Consider the following 12,427-nt stretch of genomic DNA (forward strand, 5'->3'; position numbering starts at 1 on the left):
TACCATAAAAGTGTGATTGGGACATTCCTATCCACAACACTTGCACAGGTTAAAAGGAGACGGCTGTCAATCTTCCACATTAAGCAAAGTTTAAGACTAGTGTATTATTATGATTATTATTATTTTTATTTTTTTTTATGAAACGACCCTAAATCTCATACGTTAAAATTAAACTACACTAAATCACCTCAATGTTGTACAGTTAAAAAAAAAAAGACTATTGTAAAGCCCTCAAACGTTGCACAGGATAAAATAGGAGTACCATAAATCCTCCGAAAGACAACCACAAATCTCCCCAGGTGTGCAGGCTAAAATATGACTTCCATAAATCCCCCTCTAAATTACACGTTAAAATAAGATTAACCGTAGATCCTCCACAAAGTTACACAAAAATGAGACAATATCACAACACCACCACCGCAAATATTCGCAGGCTAAAATAATCTGAATAAAAAAACTAAAAAAACTCAAAACAACGCAAGGACAAGAAGATATTTTCAGTAAATAAAAGGGACACTTGCCTTATTAGGGTTTGAAGCCGTGATGATCCAAACACACTGCGCGTTGCTCTCATACTGTATCGGGAAGTTGGGCGAGGTGAAGGTCCCCGACGGTCCCTGAAGGTTACTGCCGCACGTCTTGACTGTGGAAATAGAACAATGGTAGACACTCAAACTTTTATCTGGCTGAATATTGCAGAGCACACAAACGGAGGAGTCAAGTAGAAACCATCGAGACAGTCACCGACATATCTCCCGATAGTTCCACCTAATTAGAGACTATCGGCTGCGGAATACCACAGGATTAGCCAGAGTCGCAGTATTGACTCATCGAGATGCCCTCAGGTCTGCGCATCGATGGAGAGTCAAACGACTTACAGACCAACTAGTCGAGCGCATTGAGAAGTCTACCACCTTATAGTGGGAGTCTTCAGAGTCTTCTGTTGGAGTACTTTCTGCCAGGCAAAAAATGGTTGGGTGATGATACTAACTGCTACATGAGTGTAGTTGCTAGCTAACGACCCACTGACAGGTTAGCTTGCCCACCTCACCGTTCTGATGTTCTGGGTTCAACTCGAGGCAGCCTTCTTTGCTTATAGACAAACAAACAAATAAAAACAGCATAGACCAGCACAGTTTTGTATTTTCAAGCTCAGCTACGAGTAGGGCAACAGCAGCATGGCGGTTTTGCTAATGTCACTAGCAAGACCAGCTATGTTTGTTTCTATTTTTAGTAGGGTTCCGAGATAGCGTTTGCATGTTTGTTTATGGCTTCCTGTCAAGTCTGTCCAAAAGTATGCGTCAGGTTCTGTAAAGACACAAAATGTTCAGAGCTATGAATGTGATTGAAAAGACTGTGGCATTGGCTCAAGCACGCCCACGAGCCTCATAAGGATAAAGCGGATCAGCTAATGAATGGATGGATGGGCGTGCTAGCAATTGGCCGGCGACCAGTTATGGGTGAAGTGCCTCTTACCTAAAGTCAAGTAAAATAGGCTGCAGATCACATGCAACCCGAACAAGTGTAAATGAAAACGGTTGAATGGACAGACTGCATTAGTGGATGAATTCATTTCATCATTCAACGTTATGGCACAATAATTTCAACGTTTTAATTCACAGCCGTATGACATAATAAACTAGTCTGAAAATGACACACACTAGTCGTTAACGCACCAAATAAACCCTCATTTAGGCGGCGTATACTGTGACAATCAAGAAGCGCAGCTCACTACGTCCTTGGTTTGTCCCGCGCCGCGTCGGGAGGTAATTTTCTGCTTGGTTTGAAGCGGCGCTTGTTCCTTAATTAGTTTGTTCGCCTGGCGCACGGCTAGTGGAACAGGCACCACGAAAAAAAAATAAAAGGACATTGTTGCCATGGGGGGGGGGGGGGGCTTGTAGTCATATATTGTGGTTTACATGATACAGCAAGAGCAAAAGTAAAAAAAAAAAAAAAAAATTACAATAATTGAACCTGCCCAAAAGAAGAGGGCAACCAGTTGTTTTGGGGAATTTCAAATCTCACATTTGTTTCGCATTTGTCTGACTTTGCTTTTATGTGGCAACAAGTGGCAATGCATTGAACCTTTTTTAATAGACACTCATTCTAATAGCGTCCAGAAAATTATTCAATGCCAAACCACAGGTTAAATATTTTAAGAATTGCGAAAACCTTTACTGTAAAATCCCAGAAGTCTCGCGGAAACATTATTATGAGAAAAAAAAAATTCAACAACTGCTAACTGATTAAAAAATACGCAAAAAAAAATCTTAGATAATTTTTTTCTTCTTTTGAAGCTGTGTAACAATAAAAGAAGCTTCATACATAAGACTGAAATCCCAAATGGTTTTACGTGCACACTTTTCTAATAAAGAAAGTGTTTTTAATAAAAATATATAAAATACATAGATACACATCAAGAATAATAACATAAGTTAAGGTCGTAAAATTAGCTGTGGGTATAAATACAGTATGTTGAATACAGTAAATTGTTGTTTGGCATCCCACCACCTTTTGACAATTGAGGAGAGAGAGAGAGAGAGAGAGAGAGAGAGAAAAAAAAAAGAGTCCACAGAATCAACCCACAGGGTGTTTTGTGCCGGTATGCGCGTGCAGGAAGTGCTCTCCGGGCCAAATAAGAGACCCATTCAGACGATCGATGGCACCCCGGTGTGTCGCGGTGACCCTAAGTCCCGCAGCTTCTTCTCAACTGGCCCCTGACTGATTGCTCTTCTCATACGCAATGCATCTTCTCTTGACCTTCTCCTGCGTTTGCCTCGCCACAATCCGTACATCCGTACCGGCATGTATTTGAGGGTGCGGAAGTGTGTAGGCCTATTTGTACGCTGGCCCGTGTGTGTTTACGCACGTGTGTGACAGTGCATCTGCATGTGACAAAGTATGCATGTGTGCACTTTGACAGCTTAATCAGGGCGGCCTGAATGGATGGCTACACCACCGGCGTGCCGTAATGTGACTGGGCACTGTGCTGCCATAGCAACGGCATGAAAAGAATCACCGCTCTTTCATAACTGGTCATCTTTGTCTACTGTCTATCAGCCTGTATACGCAATTTTTCTAGATTTTAAAAAACACGTTTTTAGATGTAAACATTTATTTGCATTGCATTCGAAAATCAGAAGCAAATTATTCACATTTTATGGTTAATTGAAAAATGGAAGGGTCACTGCATGCTTAACAACTTATTGGGTTGAAATTTACAGTTGGGCCATGCAACAGTCAGCTAGCGGCTAGGCTAGACAATGCGAGGCAATGCACAGACCTGCAAAAGAAGTTCAGGAAACAATGGAGAGAGAAAGCACATTGGGGGCATATTACAATTCAATATTTTTTTTGTTTTGCTGTTTCCAATGGTGTTTTGTGTGCACTCCAGGTGGGAAAATATGGATGCTATCAATCTATTGTTTATGACAATATCTCAAGTTGTTGAAGGAAAAAAAAAAAAAAACAACTACAAACGATGGCAGTCTAAAGTGTATAGATGAATATAAAATTTTTGCTGCACCGTGTCTTGCCATCATGGTGCAAGGACTTGCAAATTTTGGAGGGTGTCTCCGCCAATGTTTTGGTTTGTGTGCACGCTAGAACTGAATTTGATTGCTTAGCGAACAATTCTACATGGTGAATGCCTGACTTCTTTGTCCCATCTTTTCATTTCTGTCTCTACTTTTGTTTTGTTTTTTAAATAATGCATTCGCTGGAATAGAGTTCACAAGACCGGGGTAACGTCTAAGTCAAATTTGAACATACGGTACACGTTATTAAGAACAGAAATGTTTGATTCTGTGTTGATATTTTTGGTCCTCTCAGGGATTTTCTCCATGCTAGCGGAGAATACGTTATTTGCCAAGTGTGCCTCTCAAGGTCCGCATCGTCTCAGCGGGGGCTCCGGCTTTCGAGGTTAGTGAGTGGTCCTTGAACCTCCAGACCCCTCACCAATCTATTTAATTCAAGTGCTGCACAGGAACACCAAGGATGCACAACAGGCTTCCTGGGCAAGAACTGGTCACAGAGCTGATTGGGAATCAAGGTTGGTTAGACTCCTGGTCCCTAATGGTGAATCTCTACTTCCCGAGGACGATCGATCATTCTGAATTTGGTGGCTTTGAACAATCGTGTCTTGAAGCAAGTCAAGCAAAATTGATTAATTTGACTGGAGCGTTCAAACAGCTACTGCGACTTAATAGATGCGCGATGACGTTGGTGTGACGGCACCAATTGCGTCCGACACAAAGGGCACAGACATTTCGACATCAGAGGCATGACGTGTAATTAAAGTGAATGCATTATTTAAGGGTGAACTATCTCATTTCGAGGACATGATAAGTAAGCCCGGCAGGTATGCTCATTTTCATTTTGAGAAAAAAAAAAAGCGTTGGAGGGCATCTTTTATTTTTAGCACACACCAAAAAAGAAAAAAGAAATGTCGACGTTTCCATACAGTTTTCAAGGTTGTCAGTGAGTGAGTCTAACATAGCGGTCCACGTCAGTCTGAGCTTTTTCTCGTTGAACATCAAAAATGGGTTTCAGATTTTTAGGAGAAACACGTTCAGTGGTTTTAGTTCGACGGATGTCAGATTTCGGGGGGTGGGGGGGGGATTCAAAGGAGTTTTAAGCTCGTTAATAAATGGATAAACAGTTTGAATCAATCAATAAATGTAATGACTTTGCGTGAAAGGATTTTTTTTTTCCCTCCCAAAAAGAAGACAAATGCAAAACCAACGTATACTGAAAGGTACAGTTTTGTAGCTCGTCTGTGAATGATGAAGAGTTTCGAGACCAATATATATATATATATATCTTTTTTCTTTTTTCTCGATGCTAGGCACTCCCAAATGAGGCCTTTGAAGCAGCCCATCGACATCAGTAGGGACGGACCAATAGGCTCATTGATTACGTCATTAAGCTGGCAAGGTGTCCCAACGGCCGACTGTAAATGGATCCGTGCCCACCAAAAACGCGTCTAAAGAGAGAGTGATTCACTTATTTATTTAACACATTTACAATGAGGCATCCTTCATTGAGGCTCGAGGTTGAAGGAGATCGAAGTGTATTCACACACGCGCACACACACACACACACACACACACACATCCACATACAGCTTTGGTTCACTGGCCTTGCCATCTGTCCATTCATCAACATGCCACATTTGCTCCGTTTGTCCGTCTGCCTCTAAAAAGTGGAGTTGGAGCAGACATAAGGATGATCTGCCTGATTTATCGTCGTCGAGATGTAGAACTACTGAATAATCATGTGTTGTTCTCTTAACCATTGAATTTGGTTCGCTTGTGTGACAAAAGCACACATGTTCAGTGCGCGCTGGCTTTATTAGCATGTTTGGACGTGATGAGGGTATTGAGTGATTTTTCCAGATGCTTTCCTGACAGATTGCTCCTTTTGAGTGGCGGTAAAACACGAGAATTCACATTTGCTCTCTAAAGCATCAAACATTTCAAAGATGATTTTCGAGATTTCCCGCCACCAAACATTCTCCGATATGTGTGCAGAGCTGATGAGACATTTACATTCACCGAAGTCCGCCGTGATGCTACGTGTGCTGACAGTGTAATCCACCCACAATCCCCCCCCCCACCTCCCCCCCACATGCAGTCGTGTTTGCATCAACTTAAAGTCGCCCCGCCTCGGCTAAAATTGCCAAAAGGAATTATGAGCGTTTGCGGTATAATGGAGTAGTTGGCGAGGCTGCTCGATTTTTCGGGTGGAGGCTTAATCTCGACAAGCCCGGTTGCTCGATGTATTAGCCAATCACAAAGGGTCTATTAGCATCACACCTGCATTTTTTTTTTTTTTTTTAGATTTCCAATGTCGGATCTTAAAGTTTCCACCCGTGGGGTAAAGAGGGGGGGGGGGCATGACAAGCAGAGTACACTCAATATTCCATCCTCAACTAAGCCACCAAAACATCCTATATTAAGCTGGAGGGCTTTGTTTGCAAATGTTGACACTTAGAAAGGGTTGAGCTTGCCCTGTAGTTCAAATACCTGAAAAATCTCATTTTTCTTCGAAGCGTTAAGAACAACACTGTCCTTCAAGTGAGGATTAAGCGGTTCGGAAAATGGATGGATGGATATATACTGTAGATATATACACTGTATATACTGTATATATATCTATATCCTCGCATCTTCAGAACCATCCATTTTCAAGGAAAATAAAATGTTGAAACACTTCCATCATCAAGACAGCAAATCATCTGCAAGACTTTAGATTGCTCAGTACTTTGTAAAAATAAAAGATCCACAAGGAGAGTAACCAATGGTATCAACTTAGGAAAGAATATGAAATTGACCAAACTTGGACATTGTTTATACTGGATTACATGTTCATGTTTTTTTTTTTTACATCTATAAATGCTCATACCTTATTGTGCATCCTTGTTGGCGTTATTGAAAATCAGTACAACGAACTCCAATGTTCTAATGTACAGATTTATTATTTCCCTCGAGGTAGTTTGTCACGAGGTTCGACTGTACGCTGTTAAGGGTCCCTTGATGCCTGTTCCAAATGCAAACTAAAACCGGACGTGGAAATCACGCGAAGTAGAAAATGGTGACTTTGGTCACACAGTTGGAGCTCTATTCCATATACCGCATAAATATGATGAAAACACAGGGCATATTATAACGTGAAGGAGTATGGCCGCTTAACATTATATGCGGTTAAGCGTTACCTAGAGTATATTACTCCCGCGGTGTACGTCGCGAGGCGAGGCCAAGCACATAATGGCCTTGTTACTAAGCAACAACTGCCAGAGTGGCACGGAGCACTTTGTCTTGTCAAACAAAGTTGCCCGCTGTGCAGTTGCTCATAATGCAGCTGCTTTATTGCAAACAAATCACGGCTACGCCAACATTCTTAAATTTGGTGGCTTCTCCGGAGGGAGGGGCGCTCAACCGGTTGTCACGCCCGAGACTTAATGGCAGGCGTTGTAACGCTCATTATTTTGTCTTTGGTGATGATGATTCCCTAACAGGCGTTAACCATCTTAAATTGCCAATCGTAAGGAATCGAGAAGTCTAATGTCTCTAATAATGACTTGGATAATAAGGTTGATTGTTGTGGACCTATCTGAAACCGAGGGAGCTCGTCATATCTTAACGTTGAGTTTGATTTGGGCTTGTCAAGAGATTGAAAGTCAGCCCTCATGAGTCAGACCGGTTCAAGGTTACATGACATTGGTCGTGATCAAATTAAATGTCTAATTGCAGTCTGATACACAAATTACTACTACATATTTTCCCTAATTTTGTGTTTGTTTTTTTTTTTAACTTGGCACAACAGTGAACATTGTATGATTGAAATGAGTTCCCCACTATTACCTTATCCATATTTGGTCTTCATTTCTGACATTGTGTGCAAAAGAGAAAGGGTGCACCATCACTATCGATAATTTGAAAACAAAATATTTGCAATTAATTTGTTTTAAAAACATATAACCCTTTTAAAATGTTTAAACAAAAATATGTTTGAAGTCCGTGTCCAGGTCTGGGAAAGAAGGCGGGGTGCCAACTCTGCTGGGATGATTGCCCATTTTACTTTCTAACATGTGACAGACGGACGACGTCAAAACATTGTCAAAGTCCTCCTGCTATAGCTGTCCAATGAAAAAGCACATATCTTTTTTTTTTTTTTTACCTTTGCAGACAGGCCTGTGGTCACTCCAGGCCGCGAAGACCTCAGCCACTCGCTGGCAGCTGATGCTTTTGCTGCCTTGGAGGACGTAGTCTTCGTCACAGCTAAACTGCACCACTCCGCCGATGCTGAGCGAAAAACGAAAAAGACAAGTTAAGAGAAAAATATAAAGTTTTGAGAAAAAGAATAACTGTGCTTTAGCCGAAATAGCTAATGACTGACGGCTAGTGGGGGAGCGTACCTGAAGTCGTTGCCATGGCGTTTACCGTTCTCCGGCTCTCCTGGGTCAGGGCAGGAATTTGACGCCTGTCGCACACCACCTTCATTTACTGCAAGGACACACGGACAAGCGGGGACACACGTCAAGCGTTAGGAAGCAGCTAGCTTAAAAATACAGTTATGAGGGGTAACGTTTCATGCACTGACAAGCAGGTGGGCAAAAACCCCCCAAAAGTGATTGAAAAATAAATCACTGTGATAAATGACGATCTTACAAATGTTTTTGCCATCCATGGCTTGGCAGCAAAGATGGGTTAAGAGCTGCTATTTTCTGTTTTTTCTTATTTCAGAAATGAAACACAAACTATCCTACTCCCATGACCACAGGATATCACTCGCCATTACGAGTTGTTTTTAGCTTTGGCTAAAGTCTGTATTGTACCGAGTACTAGCTCTAATTCTGTTTTATAATAGTGTGGGCATGAATCAAAACTAACACTCCCTAAAACAAAACAAAACAAAAAGTAAGCCACAAAGTACACCAACAGGTGGCTTACTGCTGAAAAATTAAACTCAACATCCTTAAAGATTCAGCAAAAACAATCGTCCGTCTGGAGAATAAGATCTCCACATCAAGAATGAGAGATTAAAGTGCAAAACGTGTTTTATTTCCCTCCGTCTTTAACCTTTGGAATATCATTGAAGAAAACTACTGGAATATCATTGTGTGAATAAATAAAAACCCCATGGTGTGTTGTGTTTGCGATGTAGTACGCCAACACACGTTCTCCCTTCAGGAGAGTTCTAAAAATGTTGGGAAGGGAAAGATGTTGGCCTAATTATACACTTGAAGTTCATACAAATAACTTGTTGAAAATAACAATACCTAATGAGGCCCTAAATCTGCTAAAATAGGGCACCATTGAACTGAAGATAAATTAGTCATGGCGTTATGAATTGTATTATATAATCCAGTAGATTATTATTCACGGAATCCGTTTTCGTCATCGGATTCAGTCTGGCTTGTCCTCTGGTACCCTGCGGCTTTGGGACGCAACCCCTGAAGATGCAAGGGGTCCCGTTAAAGTGAATTCAGCGTGCGTGTCTGTCTGATACGTTGCTATTTGGCTAATAACAATGACATTCCAATCAGACGCACTTTTGTGTTGGCATTGTGACGAGTTTGCTAATTTGGCGGATACATGGTCCATGTTCCAAATACTTAACATTGCGGCAGTGATATGACAATGACAAGCAGGCTTTTCTGTTTTTAGTTGACGTCTGAGGTGGTGTGGCCAGAAAACAAACGCTTCAGCGTAAACTCAGCAGGTGGCGGTGGATGCGTGTGTGTTGTTTCGCCAACAGGCTAGTTTGTTGCTTTGCTGGAGCGAATAATTTGACCATCTGGACTAATCGAACGGTGCACCCCAGCTTGTGGGCACATAAACGGCGTCGCGGAGGCGCACGTAGATCGACGTAAACGCGTGGGGTTACGTCCGACACGCGTGTAAACTCACTTTGGTTGTTAAACTAGTCAGAAAGGAGAAAATTAACATCTGAACCAATCAGGGCAGCGCCATCTGCGGAAGTGTAACTGGGTGACTTGTTCGGAACAAGATCGGGCGTCTGTGCTGACTAACTCGACCGGCATCGGACACAACGTTAGATACAAGAGCACCATCTAAACCAATGGTTAACAAACTGTGGATCCCGGGTCCCTGGGAGTCTGTGAGCAGTAACTCGAGGGTAAGAACAATGATTTGAAATAACTTGCATATCATTTTAACCTACATATAGCAGGGGTCCCCAATCCCCGGGCATCGGACCGGTACCGGTCCGTGGGTCATTTGGAACCGGGCCGCACAGAAAGAATAAATAACTTACATTATTTCTGTTTTATTCAATTCAGAATCTGAAAGATATTTTATTTTGAAAATTTACTGGATTCTCCGTACATCCGTCTACAGTATGTCACTCTTGACGCAGGTAAAGGCGCGCTTCTCGGTCACGCAATAGGTGACCGCTGCAATGAAACCCAGGAGCTAGCAAAATGAGTAAAAAAAACAAAAACAAAACGTCTTTGGAAAGTTTCTTTGGGAAGGAGAAAAGGCCCAGCCAGGAGATAGAAGAGGAGCCTACGACTTCCAAGAAAAAGAAAGTGACATTTAATTGACAATATCCGGAGTCCTACCTAAAATACGGATTTATCTCAACGGGTGATTCCCGCGCATCAAGCCCACTCTGCATAATATGCGGCGATGGTGAGTCGGATTTTTCATGCACTTTGTATCTTATTTCGAAGGCAGGTTTCAACGTTACCATCGGGACCAGAGAAGGTTGCGGCCAGATAGGACGTTCCTTTTGTCATGATTCATGTTTATTAACTCATTCACTCCCAAAGACGTTTTTAAACGTCTTTTCAGACTTGGTCTAGAATTGGCTGGTACTGAATGAGTTAATATGTTTCGAGAATACCACAGTTTTCATGCAGGTCATATTATATGATTTTGTTGTATTTATCTGTCACACCTTCAAGGCCGGTCCCTGAAAATATTGTCTGACGTTAAACCGTGGGGCAAAAAATATATCTAGACCCTTGTGGCAATACCGCAAACTAACAAGCCAACCTTAGCTTTGGGGTCATTAAAAGCTCTAAAAGGAGTATCACATTAACAGAGGAGGTATTAAAAATGGATCCGTTTGAATCCAAAAGGAAATGTGATCGAAAAAGTATTGTGATCCTTTTTTTATTTGGTCTTCAACTCCACTTTCACTTGAGATAAAAGACAAGATACCAGCAATGTTGTGGACATAATTACATCCCCATGAATGGAGAGCTCCACTCACCTGGAGCTGAGTACATCAGTGCCCCAGGTCGCTATTCGCAGAAATACCAAGTAGGTCTATGTTTATTTCTTTAAATACACTCCTGAACATATTTCTTTCTGATGACGGTATTCTGCTTATAGAGGAAACTATGGGTTCCTAAATAGATCATGATGGGTCTCCGAATGCAATTAGGCGAAAAAGCGCTGGCAAGCACACTCTTGTTAGCATCCTCTTGTATTCAAGCATCTGGAATGATGAGCACGTCGTCGGAAGTGTGTCACGCGCTGTCCACGCATGACCGCGGAACACAAAATGAGTGTCGATGAAGTGAAAGGACGTCGTCATGGTTACATGCAAAAATATGTCTCAAAAGAGCATATCTGTGGAAGAGAGTAGGGAGGGACTCGAAAAATTGTGTGCAAAAGGACTCGGATGAAGAATGTGCGATTAAAGTGGTCGCTGACAGATTCAATGAAATCATGGTGGTGTGGTGTGTGTGTGTGGTGTGGGGGGGGGGGCATGTCATGCTAATTTTTAAGTGCCCATGTGACGTTTCCCCCCGCGTGGAACGCTATCAACATTTTTACTTTGACCGTGATCAAATGGCTTGTGACCCATTAGCGGCCCACAATGTGATCATTCCCAGGGCTAACCCCAGTACATAATTAGCCCAACTGGTGGGCAGGTGTTATTTAAATGGTGGAGTCAGAACTTGGCCCATGCTAATTTCAGACCTCCATGCTTTCATATTTACTGATTTTCAGTTTCAAGTGAGTGATTAAGATCCATTATGACTTGTGTAAGGATTTGGCCTATGACCGCCCAGCAGGAACGGAAGTACATTGTCATTGGAGGAGCCCCTGTCAGTCATACTTTGGGAACAAAGATGATGCAGTAAAGGAGGAAGCGAGCAAGAAGCATGGGGGCAAGTTAAAAAAAAAAAAAAATGGAAAAAAATCAGTAAATGAAGGCTTAACGAGCCGGGGAAAAATTGATCATGCTCATGATTAGAAGAAGACGTGCATAAACTGAGACACGATCATCCAAATTCTGTATACAAGGAACAAAACATTATTCCAGGCAAAATAAATCACATAAGGACTTTCAACACGTTTGTGCTCCAGAAAAATAGGGCTCAGATAAGCCACCACAAATTGGATTGATCTGAGGCATTAAAGTGTTGAAAAGCCGTTTTTTTTAAAAGAGGCAAAAAGCAGGCAAAAGGAAGAAAGAGACCTGAAAAAGCGAGGCCATCAGCACACGTTAGTTCATTAGCCACAGTGACATTAAGATGGGAACTCACAGAGTGAAAACTTGCCGCCGGTGTCTTTGCCAGGGAACAATTTAACGCCCCGCGACTTAAAATCAACTGAGCGCTTCACTGCAGAAGAGAACAAAACACAGAGAGAGAAGAAAGAAATCAGAACAGACTGGATAAAGAGGCGTGAATAAGAATCATAATAATAAAGCAAGAGACAAGCGAGGAATAATGGGGGTGGGGGGGGGGGGGGTTCTTCACCACTCGCAAAGCCGAGAGCGGGAAGAGCGGCAAACTCAGCAGATGAAAAATAAACATCAATTTCAGGTCAGGGTGTCCTGTCGCCACACTCTCGGAACAACAAATGCGGGTCAAGAAAATTGGCAGTTGTGCTGGGTTAGCTCCACGAGCAAAGATTTGATGATTGAGTCAAAACAAAAAAAA

At 42.1% G+C, this 12,427-nt stretch overlaps 1 protein-coding gene across 3 annotated transcripts in view; it reads right to left on the reverse strand.

The window, feature by feature from the left end:
• Positions 1–12,427, reverse strand: part of csmd3b (CUB and Sushi multiple domains 3b) — a 182,976-nt gene that overhangs the window by 68,309 nt on the left and 102,240 nt on the right. For all 3 annotated transcript variants that reach the window (XM_086136556.1, XM_086136555.1, XM_086136554.1), the window contains exons 7-10: positions 12,029–12,106; positions 7,919–8,006; positions 7,681–7,805; positions 522–643 (exon numbers count right to left, since the gene is read on the reverse strand). In XM_086136556.1, the coding sequence (XP_085992682.1) occupies positions 522–643; positions 7,681–7,805; positions 7,919–8,006; positions 12,029–12,106 (413 nt within the window). The remainder of the gene's footprint in view (positions 1–521; positions 644–7,680; positions 7,806–7,918; positions 8,007–12,028; positions 12,107–12,427) is intronic.

This window comes from Hippocampus guttulatus, chromosome 18 (genome assembly GCF_054856545.1).
Source record: "Hippocampus guttulatus isolate MCC_2025c chromosome 18, RoL_Hgut_1.0, whole genome shotgun sequence".
Taxonomy (NCBI): domain Eukaryota; kingdom Metazoa; phylum Chordata; class Actinopteri; order Syngnathiformes; family Syngnathidae; genus Hippocampus; species Hippocampus guttulatus.